This window comes from Haliotis rubra, unplaced genomic scaffold (genome assembly GCF_003918875.1).
Source record: "Haliotis rubra isolate DU_JTF1 unplaced genomic scaffold, ASM391887v1 Scf232, whole genome shotgun sequence".
NCBI lineage: Eukaryota > Metazoa > Mollusca > Gastropoda > Lepetellida > Haliotidae > Haliotis > Haliotis rubra.
In genome coordinates this window covers 868,426-894,023 of record NW_025766359.1, presented here as the reverse complement: position 1 = coordinate 894,023, position 25,598 = coordinate 868,426, and the positions used below count along the sequence as shown (strand labels likewise).

Sequence of the window (25,598 nt, the reverse complement as noted above, 5' to 3'; positions counted from 1 at the left end):
GCGGATGAGGAAGACGGCGTAGACGTCGAACCATCTCGTCCCAAACATGCTTTATCGGGGAGAGATCCGGTGAATTTGCAGGCCAAGGCAGTAAGTCAACGTTGTGGTGTTCCAAGAAATCCATAGCAACCCTTGCCGTATGAGGGCGGGCATTGTCCTGTTGGAATGTTAACCAAGGGCCATGTGGTGGTGGAAAAGGAATTGCCACAGGTCGAAGAATCTGATCCCTGTAGCCCACACCAGTTAAGTTGCCCTGAACACTCACCAAAGGAGTTCTTTGGCGTGCTGTTATTCCACCCCAAATCATCACGGAACCACCACCAAAGCGATTCCTCTCCAAGACACAGGCCTGTGCATAACGTTCTCCCACGCGTCTATAGGCACGTTGACGTCCATCACTATGGGACATGTTAAACCTGGACTCATCTGTAAAAACAACATTTCTCCACCAAAACAAGGGTCTGCTGACATGATTTCGGCACCACATTCGGCGAGCTTGTCGATGACGTTGTGTCAGGATAGGCCGTATGGCGGGACGTCGTGGTCTGATCCCGTGATGACGTAAACGTTGTTGAACTGTGTTGGGGTGGATACGGCGAAGTCCTGGGATGGTTCGGGCAGTCATCACTGCAGTCTGAAACCTGTGGCGAAGATGGGTCACCCTTATCCATATGTCCTGTCTTGGCGTTGTTACACGTGGACGTCCAGAACGTGGTCGATCGATGACGTCATTTGTGTTCTGGTAGCGTCTCACCAGTGCAGAAATGGTGTTCCGGTGGCAGTGGAAATGTGCAGCCACTTGTCGTTGAGACATTCCCCCACGGACCATCCCAATGGCCTCATGACGTTGTGCAGACGTGAACCTTGGCATGCTATGCGTTTCAATAGCCGTTAATGTTTTGAACGATCGCAAGGGCAGGGGTTGAGCTTTCCAAAGTGACAGTACTGTGTGGCATTCATTTGCTCTGTTTCTCTTTCCCGGAATGCACGTGCAACAACGTATTGCACTTCTCAAGGACGAACCCACTGACGTCACGGAACGTGGCACGTGCATGCATGTTGGATACATGTCACTAATCTCTGAGTTTAAATCCGTATGTGTCTACACAGGTTTGATAAATTTAGATTTTACATTTTTGTATGCACAGTTTCTTTATGTGCCTAGTATATTTGAACAATGATGTATTGTCCTAAGAATAAGTGGCGTATCTGTCAGACCTGTGCTGAAATCAACCAGCGGTTATGTTGAATTGCTGGACTCTTCAAGCTTGGATTATATAAGGAGTTCCACTATTTGTTTGTTTAGGTGAGTAGGAAGAGATCATCAGCAGTTAAGTGCGCCACACTGAAGTATATCAAGAGGCAAGAGGCAAGATTTTATTAGGTCGAAACCAATACAATTGAACTCAATGAAATATGTGCCTGTTCGCAATCTCGAGGTATATAATTATATGGACATTAGTCCTAGTAATATTATTGCCCAAGAGTCAGTATATATGCAACAAAATATCACTAAAATCCAACGTTGTTTTTTTCATTCAAGATATAATAAAAACAATTCGCAGCTTTTATTTTTTGAAAACTATTTTTACATTTTAACAATTTAATCAACTGAAACATACTTATATTTTACAATAGAATCTTCCTTAACTGTTGTTTACGTATTTCTCGATGTTTGGACAATTCAAAAGTACGTGGTACTCATCTTCTATTTCGTTAGTACTAAAGGGACATAATCTATCAGCAAATTCGATTTTAGGCACACTCTATCTTCCTTTTTCAATCATAAGCATATGTGAACTGAGACGGAAACCTGTAAGTGCAATTATGGGCTTCTTAACGTCAATATTGGTTAATTATTTCTCAATGCACAGAGTTTCCTTAATATGAAGATACAATCTAGTTTCACTCAAGGTTGATAATTGATGTTTCCACATTTGAGAATATATACCTTCAGCCCTTTGTGTAAATTTTCTCCAAAAAACACTTCTTTTAGGAACATACTGGGCAACCCAAATATGCACAAACAATTTAACTAAGCACCCCTGTATTTTAGCAATGATAGGTTTTCAACACATATAAACTTTCCGTGGTGACCACAATGGGAAAACATGAGTATGATCCGTATGATCCTTTGACGCTTACAAAACAACAGCATGATTGGAATCCATGTTGAGTTTAGGATGATAATCGCTCATTTAAAAATATCCAATGATTTTCATACAAAACCATGTTTGTACAAGTATGGCCCTGGAATGTTTAATGTTGAATTTATTGGTGAATGTGAACATTCAAAATGTCATTTTGAGTGTCTTACACGACAATACCTTGAAAATATGACCAAAACCAAACATAAAGAGCGTATCTCGAATTAACATGCCCAATTTTCAATATCGAGGTTCTCATATGAACTATTCAATAATTTGTATATCAAAACTATATATCTATCTGGTTTACTTCTCAAAATATTAAGTCAATATTTGATAATCTTTACAAGACGAATAACTTTCAAAGGAAAGGTACCCAATCCTCCATAAAGGAAAGCTGACTGAGTTGACATTTTGACATATTGTATATGTTTCATAAATTCCAGGTGTACCTTTCAATAGCATCAGCTTCCATAAAGCCCCCAACTCCACAACCATATGAGAGAATAGGAGAAACAACTGATTGGAATAACTGGTACTGAATATATCCCAGTTGCTCGAGACCTGGCGTCACATGATCTTAGACATATTTACACTCGTTGATGTACTGCCGCGCATACTGTCAGTTTTGCGACCTTTTCAGAAGCAGATATCTCGCCAACAGACAGAAGCATGTTGACAGTGACCCTTCTGATATCACCATGTCACGACCTTACGTTTTTACAATCCACGCATTGTCCGCAATCACGGCTGTTATGTTATTCTAAATATAAGACACAAATACATGGCCCAGTTCTGAATAATTGTCGTGGACTGACTCGACAGTTCCAAGACACTGGACGCTAGACGCTAGACGCTAGACACTAGACACTAGACACTAGACACTAAACGCTAGACGCTACACGCTGCACACTACACACTACACACTACACACTACACACTACGCACTACGCACTACGCACTACACACTACACACTACAAACTACGCATTATACACAACACACGACGTACGACGCACTACACACTGGATATCAGATGCTTGATGCGAGATGCGAGAAAGTACATACTACATTCCAGATACCAGACACAAGACTCCCGCTGATAGATATAGAAGCCAGACACTAGGTACCAGACAACAGATACACGGTGCTGGACACAAGATCAAACAGGAGTATGTATGGCTTGTAAATATGGCTGCTAAAACCTACCACAAGGATTGTTTTCAAATGTTACGCGGGTGTTACTGAGTATTCTTAGTCAAGACTGACCACCGTGAGTCGTGTGAAATTCGTTTCTAGAGTGGAAAATAACACATACCAGTTTTTCTGAAAATGATATGATACCATGGTTAACTATGTGTCACTCTAATACCTAGGAAAAGTAAGATTTTATGGATGTGAACTTCTTTATTGTGAATAACACGACGTTTCGGAGTGTATGCTTGCTCCTTCACAAGGTGAATGGTAGGGCGTATAAGGGATATATATATACACACGTACATGGGCACTTACAAAGAAAACATATATAACAAGTTTAACAATGTTGAGGAAAGAATATGTACTAACAACATGAGGCCAGTGATACATTAAAACAACAGGTGTCCTCCCATTTGTGAGAACTCCATGTTGTGAGACACATTAATTAATGGTTCAGTGCACACAGGTGGTGCTTCCCCATCCCTACGATGAAAGTGGGAACAGCCCTGCTGCTGAAGAGTACCCGCAGGAGGCATAGTTCATTTATGAGTTAATTAACACAGAAGACATTGTTCGTTGAAAAGCATTTATTGTTTTCAATAGATACTGAAATACTGAAAATGATTATCGTGAACTGGTGATATATTCTACTTGTTGAAGGCCTGCCATAATGGTGATCGGAAAGAGCAGTCAAAGGTTAATAAATACATTTGGATTAATTATAGTTACAACAGTTATTGCTAGATTTTTCAAACACGTAAATCTGAGTAGGTAAATTAATTTCTCTTTCAAATGATCACGAAGTTACCTACACAAAGTGTTATTTTTTAAAGCCATTTATCTGAGTAGGTTAATTACTTTATCTTTTAGAGTTTCATTAAGTTACCTCCGCAATATTCAGTTAAATAGCTAATTCAGTTAAATAGCTAATCCATAATTAGCTGGGGTTTTGTCCATTCTATCAGATAGGGGAGTAAGGTGTGTTTTCTTTGCTAATTACCTACTCCAATGTCTCACAACTGGGAGTCTCACAACTGGGAGTTCTCACAAATGGGAATAGACCAAACAACATGATAATAGATTGATGGGATGTAATACAAACACGAGGAGGCCAGTGATACGCTAAAACACCATGGTAATTGATACCCTATCAATTGATACCCTATCAATTACCATGTTGTTTTAGCGTATCAAGTGCCCATGTATGTGTATATATATATTCCCCTTATACGCCCTACCATTCACCTGATTAAGGAGCAAGCATACACTCCGAAACGTCGTGCTATTCACAATAAAGAAGTTCACATCTATTCACAATAAAGAAGTTCACATCCATAAAATCTTGCTTTTCCTATGTATTCCACTTCTAAATGCCCTTCAAAGATTTGACTCTAATACCTAACTTCACTATATTTTAGAGAGAGTTTATTCCTATATCTCCACAGATTTTCAGTCTAACGATGAAGCCAAAGCAAGATGTTCGAGGCGCGACAGTATGTGAGTATGCTTGTGTGTGTGTGTGCGTGTGTGTGTGCGCGCGCGTATTTGCATGTGCGTTGGTGTATGTTTATCGTTTTACGCATATTCGTGCGTGTGTGTCGTGGTGGGAAAGGGGAGCGAAAACGGGTAGATATAAATATTTTTAGCGAGTTTATTGAGGTTCTAAACATTGTATTGCCTACTGAGCAATGTTTACAGTCTATTTTATGCAATAAATAAAATGAGTATGAAACGTGATGATTTTATCCCTTGTTCAAAATGTATCATATGAAGTCATTGTTCCGTGCGGTAATGACGTCATGTGCAATCCGTTGTAGACATAAACGAAGCAATTACACGTATCTCAATAATTAACTCTACTGCTTTTTCGGAGAGCTCATCTTCGAGCGTATATTCAAAATAGTGTTAGGAAGAAATAGCTCGACGAAGGGTGTTTGTCATACCCCTTCGAATTCTAATACGTATATAAATACAAAACTTATTATTATTATTATTATTATTGGATATTTATATAGCGCACATATCCACGCACTAGTGCATGCTCAAGGCGCTGGTATTTGTTCCCTCGATCATTGGATGTCAATCTCAACTTCCTGGTGAGCATACAACTCTTGCTTCCACAAGGCGCACCGAGTTATTGCGGCTTTCCCATCCTTACGAGGTACCCATTCACAGCTGGGTGGACTGGGACACATAGTCACAGTACTTTGTTCAAGTTTACTGCGCGTTGCTGTACCCGCAACTAGGTGTTTGCACGTATTCATGTGGCCATCATCTGGTCATATACCAACGGATTCGTGGGTTCTTTTAAGTGCACAGGTTTGTGTACTGTACACTAGGGGTTGTGAAAACACTGAAAGAATCTGCACTCCTAGGTTTTTACACCCGGTCACAGGTGGGCTCGATCCCGGCACCTCATGCTCGCTGGATCACTAGCCAGGCGCCCTAGCTATATCGCCCACCACGCCCCCAACTTCGAGACGCCCTAGTGCAATGGTGTTTTATGTCACTGTGATTGATTAACACTAACGAACTACACAGCAAAAAAAAGTTAAGCACCCCCTGATTTTTCACAGAGGGGTGAACTTCATGGACGCATGGTATGAAACTGAGAAAAAGAAGAGAAGCAAAACAAATTTTAATTAAAAGAACAATCATTTGGTCATTTGGAACAGAAGTTTTCTAACGGTATGAGCACTAAAAGTGCATGAAAACACAGAGTGAAATTGAAATGGAATTGCATCCAGAAGACATGTGTGTTTAAGTATCGTCAGTTCAAGGTCTTGGGGTGTGCCACCCGGTAAAAGCAGCTTAAATAAAGTGGATCAGTGTCCCAGGAATCACAAAACATCAGTAACGTGTGCTGCCACCACGTGCCTGAATAACTGCAGCCACTCTTCTTGGCATACCCCTAACCAGGTTCCTTAATTGTTCCATCGGTATCCGCTGCCACTCCTCGTGAAGAACTGCCTCCAGTTCCCCCACGTTTTGTGGAGGAGGATTCATTCTTTGTACCCGACGCCCCATGATGTCCCAAACATGTTCGATGGGATTCAAATCAGGAGACATTGATGGCCAGGGAATTCGTGTCACAGCATTATTTGCCAGATGTTGGTTTACAGCATGTGAACGATGAGGTCGTGCATTGTCGTCCATGAACAAGGGTCTTGTGGCAAGTCTGTGGTCATCGAAATGATCAATAATTACAGGATCCAGAACCTCCTGAATGTAGCGAGCGCCTGTGAGTGAACCTTGTATAGTCACCAAATCCAGTCTACAGTCGTAGGAGAAGCCTTCCCAAACCATTACGGATCCCCCGCCAAATGGTACTCTTGGCACAATGTTCTTGGGGGCAAGACGTGTATTCCTAGTCCTCCATGCGCGGGCTCTCCCATGCACAACATGCAGGAGGAAACGACTTTCGTCGGTCCAGTGTATTCTCCTCCATGATCGTAGGTTCCACCTCTGCCTGTGCTGACACCATAACCTACGCTGACGCTTGTGGTGATTTGTGAGCTGTGGACGCCTGATGACCCTTCTGGCTCTTAATCCAGCAGCTTTGAGGCGGTTTCTCACAGTCTGGTTGCTCAAGCGGCGATGAGGTAACCAGGCCTGTTTCAGAAGGGTGCTTGAACCAAAAGGCTGGCGTCTCACATGCCGTAACAGAGCTCTATCCTCCTGGGGTGTGGTAGCTTTTGGTCTTCCAGAACGGGGAAGGTCCTTTACATCATTTGTTTGCGCATGCTTCCTCACCAGACGGCTTATTACGGTGTAGTGGAATTGAGTTCTTCTTGCAATTTCCTTTTAAGAAAGTCCTGCCCGATGAAGTCCAATGATCTGCCATCTCAATGCCTCGGAAATTCTCCTTCGTGCCATTGTCAATCAGAAGTGCAAAAACAGTGATAATGAAGTCGATACCGATCCTTAAATACCCAATGCTTGTGGCTGTTTGAAACTTTGGCGTGTGCAACACATGGGTGGCGGGATTCACGTGCATGTGGCTGCGTTCGTGAGAGACATTTTCTGATAAGTAACACCTTATTTTATCACCAATATACCACTCTTTGATTTGCCATCATGAGAACTGAAATTTTGTTCCGACATATACCGATAATTCAGCTTTAATTTGAGGGGTGCTTAACTTTTTTTGCTGTGTATATATACTGTAAATCACGAAATTTTTGCGAGCATGATATTTTTGCGAAAATTGCGAATGCCTTCAGCTCGCAAAAATATCGTGACGCAAAAAGTTCATGATTTACTGTATTGATGAGGAGTTTCAGATCACAGTTTAGCACGACGCTTGTCTGACGCTAAGTGACGGATGCCACTTTGTGTTGTAAGTCAGTTGTCGTGTTGTGTGCCAATGAATGTGTTTGTGTGCGTGATGTAGGTGTGACGTACATGAATGGGTCTCGTGAATGTTTAATAACCAATCAATAACGGATCAATAGCCTAGTGGTTAAAGCATTCGCTCGTCACGCCGAAGATCCGGGTTCGATTTCCCACATGGGTACAATGTGTGAAGCCCATTTCTGGTGTCCCCCGCCGTGATATTGCTAGAATATTGCTAAAACGGCGTAAAATCATACTCACTCACTCTCATGTGTCTTGGGTCACAAGTACATATGCCTTGTGGTAAGTTTGGTTGGGAGCGTGTGTGCAATGCTGGTAGAACTAGGTGGGTGGGTGGGTGTACAACCAGGCGGCATGTTTAACAGCATTCATTCCATGATTGCACAACCCACAGTCACCCCTACCCCAAGCCCGAGATTTGGTGCGGAATAGGCCACGTGTACCTCACACGGAATGGGATATATGACATTGTAAGATATGTGTTAGGGAGTGTCTCGGTAAACCAGCACTGGTATGCTTGGCCTGGCCTCGAAGAGCCTGAAAACACATTACTGCAATGTTAGATTAGGTAGATAAGTTCATGGATTTACGAGTTCTGTTTTACAATGACTGTGACATTTCACATACCTGCTTCACACCGGTGTTAGTATCTGCCCTGAATTGTAAGAAAAAAGTTGTATATGGATAGAATTGTCTCCCGTATAAATCATACCAACTCAATGCCACTTAAAGAGTTTACTAGAATAAATTACTAGTTTGGGTGAGGAATCATTCACTTAAACATTGCTCTTTTGGACTTGCCTGGCAATATTTATTTATGACTCTTCTGCCTGAAAGAGCGTTCACCTAATTCAACTCGTGGTGTAAACCTTGGGTAAATCATAGCTAACTCAAGCATTACTCTCGTATCTCACCATGCGCATTAATGTTACCATGGAGAGGCGCGAGGTAGCGAGACCGTACCTACGAGCCAATAACTCTTGTTCAGATCTAAGAAGGTAAAGTCAGGTATTACAGAGATTGAAAGTGCCCGATTTACTTCCTTTCCCTAGTCATAACGGAATATGTGCTTCACCAGTAAAATGACATGTTAACAATGAACCTAGTTCTATAAGAATACCTCCGCACATATATCATGGTAAAATGTATGAAGCACATTTCTAGTGAATACCACCGCATTGACTCTGATGGAAGATGCATGTCAAACACTCACTCACTCCAGTCTCTGTATACTAAGACGATCATATTACTGTATCATGTTTAACATTTGGCAATTTTCATCACACTTCTAAGTCATAATTCATACATACAGAGTGAAAGTCAACTAATTATAAAAGTATATGTCTATAGACACCAGGATGCTACAGGCCCTATCATACCGTATACTATCACCTGCAACTTCCGACATGGTTCCATTTCCGGCACACTTGAAACTAACATACAAACTCTACATGGAGAAATTGACTGCCTAAATGCCCATGTTTGTTTTATCGATTCAGTACGAAAGGATTTGGGACTGTTGAAACAGAACGTGATTGAAAGGCGGCAAAGTGTTTATCAGACAGAGACATGAGGTTTTCAAACACTAAACACTCCACAATGTCATACAGAGATGGTGGGTGGAATGTTTATATGACCGTTCTTTCGATGTACATAAACAGAACAAGAACAGAAAAGACAAGGCCGTCATGTTATGTTATTTCCAAGTTTATGCTGCTCACTCACTCACTCACTCACTCACTCACTCACTCACTCACTCACTCACTCACTCACTCACTCACTCTCACTCATGCGCTCACTCATGCGCTCACTCTCTCACTCACTCATGCGCTCACTCACTCACTCACTCACCCACCACCCACCCACTCGCTCGCTCGCTCGCTCGCTCGCTCACTCACTCACTCACTCACTCACTCACCCACCGCCCGCCCGCTCACTCACTCACTCACTCACTCACTCACTCACTCACTCACTCACTCACTCACTCACTCACTCACTCACTCACTCACTCACTCACTCACTCACTCACTCACTCACTCGCCCACCCACCCACTCACACTAAAACACATGATAAAAACTTGAGGGTGATTCAGGGTATTCCATAATGCAGAAACCAGGTGACCCGCCATGTAGCATCGACCGTTCACTGGACCGTGTCATGCCCTGGAGTAGACACGATCCTCGTTCACTCGTCTTTATCAATTATTTACGATGCAGCTAGCATGGATTGATTTGCACTGTCTGCTCTCGATAAACTACCGTTACAGGGCATCAACTCACGATCTCTTTTGTAATAAAACTGAGACATGGGATATGCGATATTTTCAGTTCGTCATGTACTCTGCATTGCGAATTCAACTCAGTTCGCCATCTTAACCCGTTGTAAATCCTTTAATCTTGTCAGGAGTCACTGTTCGGGATTTTGTATATTATCATCTAAGCTTCGTCAGCACCAACTACTTGAACCTTTTTTTTCATTTTGAAACGTTGTTCGAAGCAATACCTCACATGAGATTGTTTTATAAAGCTACCCAGCAAGAGATGGGTGCTAATTCTTCTTTCCGAACGCATGGTGTGGAGAGATGTTGAGGCATGATCTGGGGAATATCTACACAAGACAAAACACTTCAAATGTATTTATAAAAGATAACTGAGTGAGACAGAAAAAAATAATTCAATCAATAAAACGGTACCATTCGAATCACAGAAGCTGATGTGTGATTCAGTCACGCCCGCTCATGATACAGCCATTCTATAAGTTATCACATCGTGTCGAGGGAAATACGGGGTTTTATCAGTCCTGAGTAAGGTTGTATTCCGTGTCGAGGGAAATACGGGGTTTTATCAGTCCCGAGTAAGGTTGTATTCCCCGAGATACAACCTTACTCGGGACTGATAAAACCCCGTATTTCCCTCGACACGATGTGATAACGCATTTATCTAGCCGAATGTTTTTACTAAATCAAAAGAAAACGATGCGCATCAATTTCATTCTCAGTTGTTGTGGCAAAACGTTTCCTTACTGCCATGTTGACACCAGCTGATCGATTGACCTCAATGCAGCGCACGTTACTAAAAGCTGGGCGATGCACGCTTTTCTCACTTCGCGTGGTCACCGATGCGTGGCGGGATGATATGACTTTTTTACTCTCTGCTCGCGGATCGTGACGGCTCTACATGGTAGTTTATCAGAGTCACGTGAACCTATCAAAACTTGACATTCTTACATGAGGCTGGATAATGGGTGTTGCCAATGGAGGACGTGCTTCTGTGAATATTCACTGTTTGAAGTTATCCTGTTTACAGGTTTACACACGACAACGCCATTCAAAATATTCGAATATAAAAGATTCGAACAAACGACACGAACACTTTATCGTGCTGATTAAAGCCACCTTGGCCTGACACGGTGGCTGCCTCTCTATTGTCGTGATATTGGTAATCCCAGCAGAGTAATCCTCCAGGTTCTAGACCAGTATCAGTTATTGTAGTAGTGTATTGTAGTAGCGGTTGTGTTGAACGTGGCTGTTTGTTGTGTTGTAGATCATGTCGCTGGTAACGTAATAGTTTGTTGTAGTAGATACTGTAGTAGTAGTGGCACTAGTAGATGACGTAGTTATAGTAGTATCATCAATTGTAAGATCGGGAATCCAGGCGGCCTCTATGACAATGTGACACTAATTCAGATGAGTAACACAACCACAGACATCGATCTCTACATTAAGCATCGAAGGTTATCGCACTGAGATTCCATGCTAATGATGTTCGTCAACAGGTCCTTGTCCAGAGAATACCCCTGTCTGAGGCAACAACACTAGATGATTCGGATACGTCAGCGAACAAAATGGAAGTGAAAAGTTGAAAATAACCGTGTTTATACCAGGAAACGGCCGAAGAACCTTTACCTCTCTGTATACTGTCTCTGAGCGTACTCAAACAGTTTGTGTAATCACTGCCCCAGTCTTGGTCACTCGTGTCATCGATCCGAGGTCACATGACTTACAATTTTCAGTACTATGCTTCTCATTTACAATGACTTGAATGACCTGTTACTTTGGAATGTTACTGTGGTGTTGGTATGTAGCTTCATTTTCATTACTTTCAGACAATCGTGAACACCAACATAGTTCAGCCTATAAATCGAATTTACATTGTTCATAATGTACAGCGATCTCCCACTGCACACCCGCTACATCGACCCTACATTGGTTAACCTTTACAGCGAATCTATGTAGTCAATCCTTTACAGCCTACCTACATGGTACATCATCTGCAGCCACTCTACATACTTCATCCTTTATATAGAACTTTATAGATGATCCTTTCAATAGACCATACATACTTCATCCTTTACAACATTGCGATCTTATCGAAAGCTTCATCAATTGTTAATGTTCAGTTGCCCGTGGTAACAATAACTAAGCCAGTATTAAATATTAAAACGTAGGGTTACTCCACAATAGAACGCGCCCATTATTCCCCACACTTGCCGACCTTCTTGTGGATATGTTCTCACAATAGCCACCGATGAAGCGAATTCTATGAATAGGTGAAATGTCCACAAAAACCAAAAGAAAGACGACAATTGTCAGAGACATCATGATTTCACTGTCCAATCAAATCATCTATTTACGAAGGTCGTCACTGACAACAAGAACGCTGTTGTTTTCGTCACTGATGCCATCAGTCCATCAGAGGGTTAAAGACAGACACAATAGAAGACGAGGCAGGTAGCACACGTTGGATAAGTATTCTTCTCTACGAGACAGCTCGGAAGATATTACACCATGGGTGAATGGCAGCATGGGTTGTGTGGATGTTTCGATAATTTCGGTATCTGTATCATCACCTACTTTGTGCCTTGTGTGACGGCGGGCAGGAACGCTGAAGCTGTGGGGGAGAACTGTTGTCTTTACGGCTTTCTCTCCATGACGTGCGTGGGACTATGGTCAATGACGATGGTCAGAGGGAAGATCAGACAGGCGAAAGGCATTGAAGTAAGTAACTTCATGATGCAACCTATCTCAGCTAAGATGTGTGCTCTGGCCTATTGCATCCCTCATGATATCGTCGATAAATTGGGATGTGCGTTTTCAGTTAAAAACGATTGATGATAAACTTATGAGTTCGGTTTTCGTAGGGGTGTTATATATCGTTGCTAGGATGAATATTGCACTTTCACATACACAAACATATATGAATTACCTTAAACATGTCTGCTATTTCTAAAGAATCATAGAACATGTGTAATATATTACTAGGCACAGTATCATATAATATGTACTATTTGCAGCCATGTTATTGGCATATTGCAAAGAATGAGGGGTAGAAACAAAACAAATTTGTGACATAATGCTATCCATGTATAGATTACTATAAATGATAAAAATTGTGTGTTATTATTCTTTAATGGAAGTCCTGACCGCCGCAGACAACCCGGATACTGTCTGCACGCATCTAATGTATAAAATATGAGCATGATCACTTAGAGCAGGAGAGCCAGCCGGGTATTCTTCTAGGAAGCAAATACCCGGTCTTACAGGGATCGGTATATGCGTTTTTGTTATATATCGATAGGCCGACACATAGGAGCTATATCAACAGTTTGTACTGTCTTGTAAGAGATCGGTGTGGGTCGGTTTGTCCAATAATACATGTAAAACTAAAGTTGCGTGTTAACACAATGGAGAAGCAAGATACATGAAGCAGCATCTAGATGATTTCCTATCGATTTCATAGGACAATTGAATTCGCGAAACTGGGGTCACATCCTAGTAAAACCAGTGTATTTAATAACATGCGGTTTGATCCAATTTGGTGCACCGTTTGATGTCGAGATGAAATCTATCTGCATATCAGTAACCCCAAATCAACAGGAAGAAAAAAGATGAAAAATAGGAGGTAGTCAATAAGACAACGTTGCTCTGCTGTTGAGAATGCGAGAGGGAACCTGTGGGCAGGGGCACACACGGTACCGAGCACGTTCCAGTACAGCTGGCTAGTGACCACATCGTGCTACTGTTGACTGAGGAGGGTGCATCAAGAGCAGGCAGGGGCACACACGGTACCGAGCACGTTCCAGTACAGCTGGCTAGTGACCACATCGTGCTACTGTTGACTGAGGAGGGTGCATCAAGAGCAGGCAGGGGCACACACGGCACCGAGCACGTTCCAGTACAGCTGGCTAGTGACCACATCGTGCTACTGTTGACTGAGGAGGGTGCATCAAGAGCAGGCAGGGTACCGAGCACGTTCCAGTACAGTACTGTTGACTGGCTGGGTGCTAGTGGCAAGGGGGCATCGGTACCGAGCACGTACTGTTGACTGAGTGACCACATCCTGGTGCATCAAGAGCATCAAAGAGCAGGGGCACACACGGTACCGAGCACGTTCCAGTACAGCTGGCTAGTGACCACATCCTGGTACCGTTGACTGAGGAGGGTGCATCAAGAGCAGGCAGGGGCACACACGGTACCGAGCATGTTCCAGTACAGCTGGCTAGTGACCACATCCTGGTACTGTTGACTGAGGAGGGTGCATCAAGCAGGGGCACACACGGTACCGAGCACGTTCCAGTACAGCTGGCTAGTGACCACATCCTGGTACCGTTGACTGAGGAGGGTGCATCAAGAGCAGGCAGGGGCACACACGGTACTGAACAAGTTCCAGTACAGCTGGCTAGTGACCACATCCTGGTACTGTTGACTGAGGAGGGTGCATCAAGAGCAGGCAGGGGCACACACGGTACCGAGCACGTTCCAGTACAGCTGGCTAGTGACCACATCGTGCTAATGTTGACTGAGGAGGGTGCATCAAGAGCAGGCAGGGGCACACGCGGTACTGAACAAGTTCCAGTACAGCTGGCTAGTGACCACATCGTGCTACTGTTGACTGTAGAAGGTGCATCAAGAGCACCGTAATGCCTAATCCTGTTTGTCCGTTCATTACGTCCACCAACGAGATTTATAAACTAGCCACATACTTTCTTCTGTATGGGTATGTTTGGCACATAAAGTAACGCACATGAAAGTTCTTTCATTGTTAAGTGTACGTCTTATACAGCAAATCTTTGTTTGTAAAAATGTTTTGTCAACTGCATACACATAATTGTCCTACTTACACGAGTTGACTTATGAGTGTGAGTTATATCCTGTTCTTACAAGGTGTAACAACAATACATGCATAGTCGTATTCATATGAATCGTTATAGTTTTTTACACGCAGGTGCATCGATCATTGCACGTTTTGGACCATAAAAGCTTCTGTACACCAGATGAACCCTGGTGACAGACATCACACCACAACTGACGTTACAGACGACCGAACGCTGCCATTGATAGCAGCGTCGATAATAAAATACTATGAAGTGTGTCGATTTGTCTTCAAACACTGTTGTGTTGTTGCTATAGAACAAAACACTGTCATGGCTAAGGCGTTTCGTACCTTGTTAGCGTACTAAATTAAATCCAGTGTTACACAATATAATGCTTTTTTATCGACATTAATGTACCGCATAGCGAATTAATGCACAATTGTATAGCAATGGTTGGAAGCAAAGTTATCATGGTGTTAATACACTGTATGTGTCATTAAACGCGTAACGTGTGTACAAACCATTCACTGAGATATGTTTATTACACGCAGCCAGACAGAGTGTTACAGAAATATCCACAGCAATATTGGAGTACTTAAAACAATACTATCAAATATCCGCGTGAATATGTTGAGGTACGTAGTAAAACCTTGAAGTACTCATAGGAATATGTTGACGTACTCGTAGAAATATGTTGAAGTACACGTAGGAATATGTTGGTGTACACGTAGGAATATGTTAAGATACTCATAGGATTATGTTAAAGTACGGGTGTCAATTGTTTAAGCATTTTTAGAAATAAGGAATATCTTTGTTAGGGATGTTTACGTTAGGAATATGTGTGTCAGGAATATGTAAGGGATGTATATGTTAAGGATAACTATTTAGGGAATATATTTTATACATTTTAAGGATATCTATGTTTGGATTATCTATGTCAGGAACGTCTATGTCAGGATTGTGATAGTACACATTTCCAGCCCCTCAGAAAACGTAGGCTTGACAGTCCCGCTCAGTAATGCCTGAGTGTAAGGTATTATAATAGAATTTATTTACTGGCAGTATTGTTTGTTTCAGGGCAGCTGTATTACAGACTATATACTGATTATGTTCTGTTGTTTGTTTCAGGGCAGTTGTATTGGAGACTGTATACTGATTATGTTCTGTTGTTTGTTTCAAGGCAGTTGTATTGGAGATGGTATACTGATGATGTTCTGTTGTTTGTTTCAGGGCAGTTGTATTGGAGACTGTATACTGATTATGTTCTGTTGTTTGTTTCAAGGCAGTTGTATTGGAGACTGTATACTGATTATGTTCTGTTGTTTGTTTCAGGGCAGTTGTATTGGAGACTGTATACTGATTATGTTCTGTTGTTTGTTTCAGGGCAGTTGTATTGGAGACTGTATACTGATTATGTTCTGTTGTTTGTTTCAGGGCAGTTGTATTACAGACTATATAATGATTATGTTCTGTTGTTTGTTTCAGGGCAGTTGTATTTGAGACTGTATACTGATTATGTTCTGTTGTTTGTTTCAGGGCAGCTGCATTGGAGACTGTATACTGATCATGTTCTGTACGCTGTGTACTTTAGTACAGGAAGGCCAGGTAGGTTTTGTGAGTACGTGAGTGAGTAAAGCTGTGAATGAGGGTGACATGACGTGAGCAACAACACAGAACCAATAGAAAATCACGCTGTATCAGATGTAAAGCGAAAGCTGTGATGTATCAGCTCTTATACAACGGTTGTACCTGATCTATAACAATAGTCGTGATGTGTCACGTAGAAAACAACAGTCATGCTGTATCAGATCTAATACCACAGTCGTGATGCATCAGATGTGCCACTACAGTAGTTTAGATTTATCAAATGCAATAAAATAGTTGTGATGTATCAGATCCAAAGCAATAGTCACACTCTATCAGATCTAAGGTATTAGTCGTCATTTCTTAGAGCTAATGCAATAGCCATAGTTGTGAACTTAAACAATCTCTGTCTTCGTGTACTGTCACGTACACATATATAGGGCCGTCTTCTGACAAACGAACTCTTGTTTTATACTCATGTTGTAGAAAGTCTTAATGTTCTATTAATGTCATATTTTACTGGACCGTTATGTTTTAAGGTAGCATATAGATTGTTGCATCGTTATACACACGTGACGTACAGGTTTGTGTCGTTGTATATATTATTTTACCATGTTCGTTATCAGTATACTACAATACTTCATTGTACATTATGAGTATACAACAATACTTCAAGGTACATCATTGGTATACTACAATACTTCCATTTTCATTTTCTGTATACTACTACACTTCCAGGTACATTATCATTACTATAACAATTACTCGTAAAATATTGTAGCATGGAAAATGTACATAGAAGCAGTGTTTTATACTGATAATGTACATTGAAGCATTCCAATATACTGATTATATACATGGAAGTGGTGTAATATACAGAAAATATACATGGAAGCAATGTAGTATACTGATAATGAATATTGAAGTGTTGTGGTATACTGATAATGACCATGGTAATATTGTAGTGTACTGAAAATATATGAAAATGGTAATATTGTAGTGTACTGATAGCGAACATGGTAATATTGTAGTGTACTGAAAATGAACATGGTAATATTGTAGTGTATTGATAATGAACATGGTAATATTGTAATATACTGAAAATGAACATGGTAATATTGTAGTGTACTGATAATGAACATGGTAATATTGTAGTGTACTGATAATGAACATGGTAATATTGTAGTGTACTGAAAATGAACATGGTAATATTGTAGTGTACTGAAAATGAACATGGTAATATTGTAGTGTACTGATAATGAACATGGTAATATTGTAGTGTACTGAAAATGAACATGGTAATATTGTAGTGTACTGAAAATGTACATGGAAGTGTTGTAGTGTACTGAAAATGAACAATGAAGTATTGTAGTGTACTGATAATGTACATGGAAGTGTTGTAGTATACTGATAATGTACTTCCCTGACTTATATCATACCTGAAGTATCCCCCAGCCCATATGTCATACGTGAAGATCCCCCCTGCCACATGTCATACCTGAAGAATTTCCCCTCCCACGTGTCATATCAGAACTATTTCCCCTGCCACTTGGCATACCTGAAGAATATCCCCTGTCACATGTCATACCTGAAGTATTTCCCCGGAACATGGCACACCTGAAGTACTTTCCATGCCACATGACATACCTGAAGTATCTCCCTTGCCTCATGGCATACCTGAAGTATTCCCCCTGCAACACGGCATAACTGGAGTATTTCCACTGTCACATGTCACACCTGAATTACCTCCCCTGCCACATGGCATAACTGAAGCATTCCCACTGCAAAAATGTCATACCTGAAGTATTTCCCCCGCCACATGGCATATCTGAAGTATTCCCACTGCCACATGTCATACCTGAAGTATCTCCCCTGCCACATGGCATACTTGAAGTATATCCCCTGCCACATGTCATACCTGATTTTATCCCCTACCACATGTCATACCTGAAGTATCTCCCTGCCACATGGCATACCTGAAGTATTTCCACTGTAATTTCGCATACCTGAAGCATTTCCCCTGCCACATGTCATACCTGAAGTATCTCCTCCGCCACATGGCATACCTGAAGTATCTTCAATGCCACATGGCATAACTGAAGTATTCCCCCTACCACATTTCATACCTGAAGTATCTCCCCCTGCCACATGGCATAGCTGAAGTATCATCCCTGCCACATGGCATATCTGAAGTATCTCCCCTGCCACATGTCATACCTGATTTTATCCCCTACCACATGTCATACCTGAAGTATCTCCCCTGCCACATGGCATACCTGAAGTATCTTCCCTGCCACATGCCATAAATGAAGTATTCCCAATGCCATATGTCATAACTGAAGTATTTCCACTGTAATTTCGCATACCTGAAGTATTTCCCCTGCCACATGTCATACCTGAAGTATCTCCCCAGCCACATGGCATACCTGAAGTATCTTCAATGCCACATGGCATAACTGAAGTATTCCCCCTACCACATGTCATACCTGAAGTATTCCCACTGCCACATGTCATACCTGCAGCATCTCCCCTGCCACATGGCATACCTGGAGTATCTCCCCTGTCTCATGGCATACCTGAAGTATCTCCCCCTGCCACATGGCATAGCTGAAGTATCATCCCTGCCACATGGCATATCTGAAGTATTCCCTTGTCACATGTCATACCTGAAGTATCTCCCCTGCCACATGTCATACCTGATTCTATTCCCTACCACATGTTATACCTGATTTTATCCCCTACCACATGTCATACCTGAAGTATCTCCCCTGCCACATGTCATACCTGATTTTATCCCCTACCACATGTCATACCTGAAGTATCTTCCCTGCCACATGCCATAAATGAAGTATTCCCAATGCCACATGTCATAACTGAAGTATTTCCACTGTAATTTCGCATACCTGAAGCATTTCCACTGCCACATGTCATACCTGCAGCATCTCCCCTGCCACATGGCATACCTGAAGTATCTCCAATGTCTCATGGCATACCTGAAGTATCTCCCCCTGCCACATGCCATACCTGAAGTATATCCCCTGTCTCATGGCATACCTGAAGTATATCCCCTGCCACATGTCATACCTGATTTTGTCCCCTGCCATATGTCATACCTGAAGATTCTCCACTGCCATATGTCATACCTGAAGTATCTTCCCTGCAACATCTCATACCTGACGTATTTCCCCTGTGACATGTCATACCTGAAGAGTGTCCCCTGCAACATGTCATACCTGAAGTATTTCCCCTGCCACATGGCATACCTGAAGTATCTTCCCTGCCATATATCCGGCTGAAGTATCTCCCCCTGCCATATGCCATACCTGAAGTATCCTCCATCCCACTTGTCATACCTGAAGTATTTCCCATGCCACGTGTCATACTTGAGACATCTCCCCCTTCCAAATGTCATACCTGAAGTATATGCCCTGCCACATGGCATACCTGAAGTATATCCCCTGCCACATCTCATATCTGAAGTATTTAATCTGCCACATGGCATACCTGAAGTATTCCCACTGGCACATGTGAAACCTGAAGTATCTCCCCTGCCACATGTCATACCTGAAGTATCTCCCCTGCCACATGGCTTACCTGAAGTTTTCCCACTGCCACATGTCATATCTGAAGTATGTCCCCCTGCCACATGTCATACCTGAGGTATCTTGCCTGCCACATGTCATACCTATGAAGTATGTTCCTGCCACGTGTCATACCTGAAGTATCTCCCCTGCCACATGGCATGCCTGAAGTATTCACCAGCCAAATGTGATACCTGAAGTATTCCCACTGCCACATGTCATACCTGAAGTATCTTCCTGCCACATGTCATACCTGAAGTATATTCCCTGCCACAAGTCATACCTGAAGTATCTCCCCTGCCACATGGCATGCCTGTAGTATTCTCACTGTCAAATGTGATACTTGAAGTCGTCCCCCTGCCACATGTGATACCTGAAGTATCTTCCCTGCCACATGTCATACCTGAAGTATTTAACCTGCCTTATGTCTTACCTGATGTATCTCCCATCCCACATGTCATACTTGAAGTATCTCCCCCTGTAACATGTCATACCTGAAGTATCTTCCCTGCCACATGTCATACCTGAAGTATTTAACCTGCCTTATGTCTTACCTGATGTATCTCCCATCCCACATGTCATACTTGAAGTATCTCTCCCTGTAACATATCATACCTGAGGTATCTTCCCTGCCACATGTCATACCTGAAGTATTTAACCTGCCTTATGTCTTACCTGATGTATCTCCCATCCCACATGTCATACTTGAAGTATCTCCCCCTGTAACATGTCATACCTGAGGTATCTTGCCTGCCACATGTCATACCTATGAAGTATGTTCCTGCCACGTGTCATACCTGAAGTATCTCCCCTGCCACATGGCATGCCTGAAGTATTCACCAGCCAAATGTGATACCTGAAGTATTCCCACTGCCACATGTCATACCTGAAGTATCTTCCTGCCACAAGTCATACCTGAAGTATCTCCCCTGCCACATGGCATGCCTGTAGTATTCTCACTGTCAAATGTGATACTTGAAGTCGTCCCCCTGCCACATGTGATACCTGAAGTATCTTCCCTGCCACATGTCATACCTGAAGTATTTAACCTGCCTTATGTCTTACCTGATGTATCCCCCATCCCACATGTCATACTTGAAGTATCTCTCCCTGTAACATGTCATACCTGAGGTATCTTCCCTGCCACATGTCATACCTGAAGTATTTAACCTGCCTTATGTCTTACCTGATGTATCTCCCATCCCACATGTCATACTTGAAGTATCTCCCCTGTAACATGTCATACCTGAGGTATCTTCCCTGCCACATGTCATACCTGAAGTATTTAACCTGCCTTATGTCTTACCTGATGTATCTCCCATCCCACATGTCATACTTGAAGTATCTCTCCCTGTAACATGTCATACCTGAAGTATCTTCCCTGCCACATGTCATACCTGAAGTATTTAACCTGCCTTATGTCTTACCTGATGTATCTCCCATCCCACATGTCATACTTGAAGTATCTCCCCCTGTAACATGTCATACCTGAAGTATCTCCCATCCCACATGTCATACTTGAAGTATCTCCCCCTGTAACATGTCATACCTGAAGTATCTTCCCTGCCACATGTCATACCTGAAGTATTTAACCTGCTTTATGTCTTACCTGATGTATCTCCCATCCCACATGTCATACTTGAAGTATCTCCCCCTGTACCATGTCATACCTGAGGTATCTTCCCTGCCACATGTCATACCTGAAGTATTTAACCTGCCTTATGTCTTACCTGATGTATCTCCCATCCCACATGTCATACTTGAAGTATCTCCCCCTGTAACATGTCATACCTGAAGTATCTTCCCTGCCACATGTCATACCTGAAGTATTTAACCTGCCTTATGTCTAACCTGATGTATCTCCCATCCCACATGTCATACTTGAAGTATCTCCCCCTGTAACATGTCATACCTGAAGTATCTTCCCTGCCACATGTCATACCTGAAGTATCTCCCCCTGTAACATGTCATACCTGAAGTATCTTCCCTGCCACATGTCATACCTGAAGTATTTAACCTGCCTTATGTCTTACCTGATGTATCTCCCATCCCACATGTCATACTTGAAGTATCTCCCCCTGTAACATGTCATACCTGAAGTATCTTCCCTGCCACATGTCATACATGAAGTATCTCCCCCTGTAACATGTCATACCTGAAGTATCTTCCCTGCCACATGTCATACCTGAAGTATTTAACCTGCCTTATGTCTTACCTGATGTATCTCCCATCCCACATGTCATACTTGAAGTATCTCCCCCTGTAACATGTCATACCTGAAGTATCGCCACCGCAAGTTGGATCAACACACATCGTAGAATTTGTTTACTGATTCCTGGGTCGCCATCAGATTTCGAGTTTCTTTGCATTTGTAAAAATCCTTAGTATTGGCAGAGGGCATTGTGGGACAGGGCATGGGAGATTGGTGACAGGACGCGACCATCGACATAGCCTGTTTGTTCAGTGTGTCGCCGAGACGTTCGTGTGTGAATCAGTTGACTCATGTCGATGGCGGGTGTTTAGCGCAGTCCATAGAGAACAAACTGATGTTGAATTCCCACTGTCGGGCGGAACACATGCAGTGGTTCATGGTGGTCGCCATAACTACCTTCACCGTGGTAGCACGTGCTAGAACATGCTCACAGAATACTGTAACCTGAAATACGTCCTGACTTACCACCAAGAGTGGAAATAGTGATAGTGATGCATCATATTTCATGTTTCTGTTTCAGGAAGTGGAAGGCATGACTCAACAATCTATCGCAAGAGAGTAGGATCGCCTGTGACCTCTGACCTCTCGCAGCATGCACTTCCGTCCGTATTGCAACCGCTGAGTACCATGCACTGTAATGCATACTGGGAATTGGGTCATACTGACTCTACCAGGATACACATCATTCGAACGTTTTGTAAACCTTTTTTAACAATTACATTGAATGTGTACTTGGACGAATGTAAAACACGTATTATAATATTTTCAATAAAATTCCGACGTATGTCTTTCTAAGAAATAATGGCTTCATATTTCTATGTGCATAACCGTTCCTGTCTTGCCCACGCTATTTTCTTATGAAATTAAAACTCGTTTACTCGAAGTACTTGTGACTATCGAAAACACACATCGAGTGCATCGTTCGTGGCAAACGGGCGTCATACTAAACAATTGTAACATTACTTCATCCATAGAGTCACGGTCCAAGGTCAGTTTGGGCATGTATAGACATAATACACGTTCACCACAATGGCACTCCACCTAAATACATATTTACATAGAGTGGTCCTAACACGAATGTCTTGCTTAGTTTTCAACGGAAGCGCATCGATAAAACTGTACAGGAAAAATAACTGGATATGTGTGTGTGCCCTATTTATCTCTCCATCAGCTGTAAAGTCATATTCTGCATCCTCTGTGTTTTCCTCTCATCATCAAACAATAAAAGTCGAAACAGCGTACAACTGCGTTGGTGTGAGTTATTAAGATACACAACCTTCAATCCGTTGAGGTGAACATAACGCAGTAACTTATACACAGTATTGATAAATATATTTGCCTTTCCTATGTCAAATCAGAATCAATAACAGATTTAAAGTATTACCTAATATTGTTCATTTTAGTGTCTTGTTCATGATTCACTGAGTAAACATGATATGAACATGCCAGGTTTTCATGGAAGGGCTAGGTAACCGCGGTATACCACGCTAAGCTGAGTTCCAGGACAATCTATTTGTGTGTCAAACTAGGTCCATGCCAATGGTTTCTCTTTTTTTATGATATTTTCATATTCAGAGATACGATGGTAAATATTCCAGTGGGACTGACGTTTTGCTCTTGGTAAAGGTTACATTCGACCAAGTAGTGGTATTAGTAATTTAAAAATAATAATAAACAAACGGATCGATCAATGTCTACCTGAAGACAAGTAAACACAGTGACATAACCATGTTCACATGCACGACAAGATGATTACTTCTATGTCTGTACAATTGTCTTACATATCTACACCGTATTACACGCAATATTTAGACCACAAAGCAAACACACGATATTTTAGGTCAAATTGAAATCAGATCTGGGGTATGTGCCAGATTGCTGATCTGTGGCGGTATCAGCCTTGCTAGTTCACTCCCAGTGGGCTCGTCTACACAAAGAGAGATTAGCGTGTCTGTCCTTGTAATGCCTTCACAGTTAAATAGTTAATCACACGTAACTAATTTAATGAACTAAAATATTCCACATGGATTTCCTTTCTCTGTCTCCGGGGAGATAGCCTACAGCAAATGGTAAAACTGCTGGTTATTACCCGGGTTCGATTGCCCACATGGGTACCCTGTGTGAAGCCCACCTCGAGTGCCCCTCGCTGCGATTTTGCCTTTATATCACGCGGCGTGAGACGACATTCACTCACAAACATACTGTGATTTACATATGTGACAGACACGGACATTGTCAGGGAGGCGAGGCAACTCCATCATTCAATGTCCACACTTTGGCAGTCAGTTTTTGTCGCCCCTTTCAACTACTTGAAGAACCTGGCGAATCATTCCGCCTCTGAATGCAGACAGCGCATGTAATGAAAAAGTGTGATATTTGCAAATAGAAGTGTGATTTTTCTGTCATGACCGTAAGAAAGTAAGGAAGCAAACATTATCATGCTTTTCAGTTCAGAGGTATTGTCTTACCGGCGAGTCATAAACTTCATCTTTGCCATAGAATATATCCCAATGTGCTCCCTACGACAGATAAACACTCAATGACCAACAGTTGCAACTGCAAAACCAACATGTTTAAATAACTTGCTCGAATCTGGGCCTTTTTAAATCATAACAATATGAATAGAAAATAAGCGTTTTCGTTAGTACATTCTGAACATGCCCATAAACCAGCAGAAAGTGAGGCCTTATGAAATGTATGAAAGAGACTACTGGAGAATTCTTGATACAGGTGACACAATTCTGCAAGATAGGTCACACATGACCCCAGCCCGAGTGTTAACGCCCCTCCAGACACACATGCCAATGTCATGCATTCAACCTCCAACATAAGCCGCTTTACCCATGTCCTGTCTGATAATGGATATCAATTCCTGACTTTTGCTTATCGGTACTTTCACAGCAACGTTAACGATAGTCACGAGATCAGTTCGTGTTATCTCTCTTGTAACACAATATATCCCAGACACAACACTCACACTGGAAAGTCGAAAAGTTAGGGCCTACCTCAAACTGACACCGTTGTAGGCCACTGTTTGTATGACAAGCGTCAATACTGTTGTATTCCTGAGCATACAGTGTGATTACACAAACACACGATCGGGTCTCATCACAATGTGTTTGTCAAATAAAATATGTCAACAGTGTTCTTGTCTATGTTTTAACCTACCGTAGAATATATATCGAAAACATTGTGGCAACTGTTAAATTACATTCATAATTTCAAAATTTCTTTGTGGCGCTAATGTCGTCAAAAACACCGTGATCGCATCCCCCAGGCGTGTCAGTGAACTATATGGTCGTAGGTTCGAATCTGAGATTCCCTGTACAATATAACATAGTGATAAATAACCATGGTTGTCGATACCTGGCCCTTTATTACCACGTTAACCTCGCTTCCATTAATCTGTTTAACACATAAGAGATTTAA

General features: G+C 42.1%; 1 protein-coding gene across 1 annotated transcript; it reads left to right on the top strand.

The window, feature by feature from the left end:
- Positions 1-12,379: 12,379 nt before the first annotated feature.
- LOC124278170 (protein PLANT CADMIUM RESISTANCE 2-like) lies at positions 12,380-23,410 on the top strand. The gene is made up of 3 exons (XM_046713907.1): positions 12,380-12,696; positions 16,329-16,397; positions 22,690-23,410. Exons 1-3 carry the CDS (start codon positions 12,487-12,489, stop codon positions 22,729-22,731), a joined length of 321 nt encoding a protein of 106 aa, XP_046569863.1. The 5' UTR covers positions 12,380-12,486; the 3' UTR covers positions 22,732-23,410.
- The last annotated feature ends 2,188 nt before the right edge of the window (positions 23,411-25,598 follow it).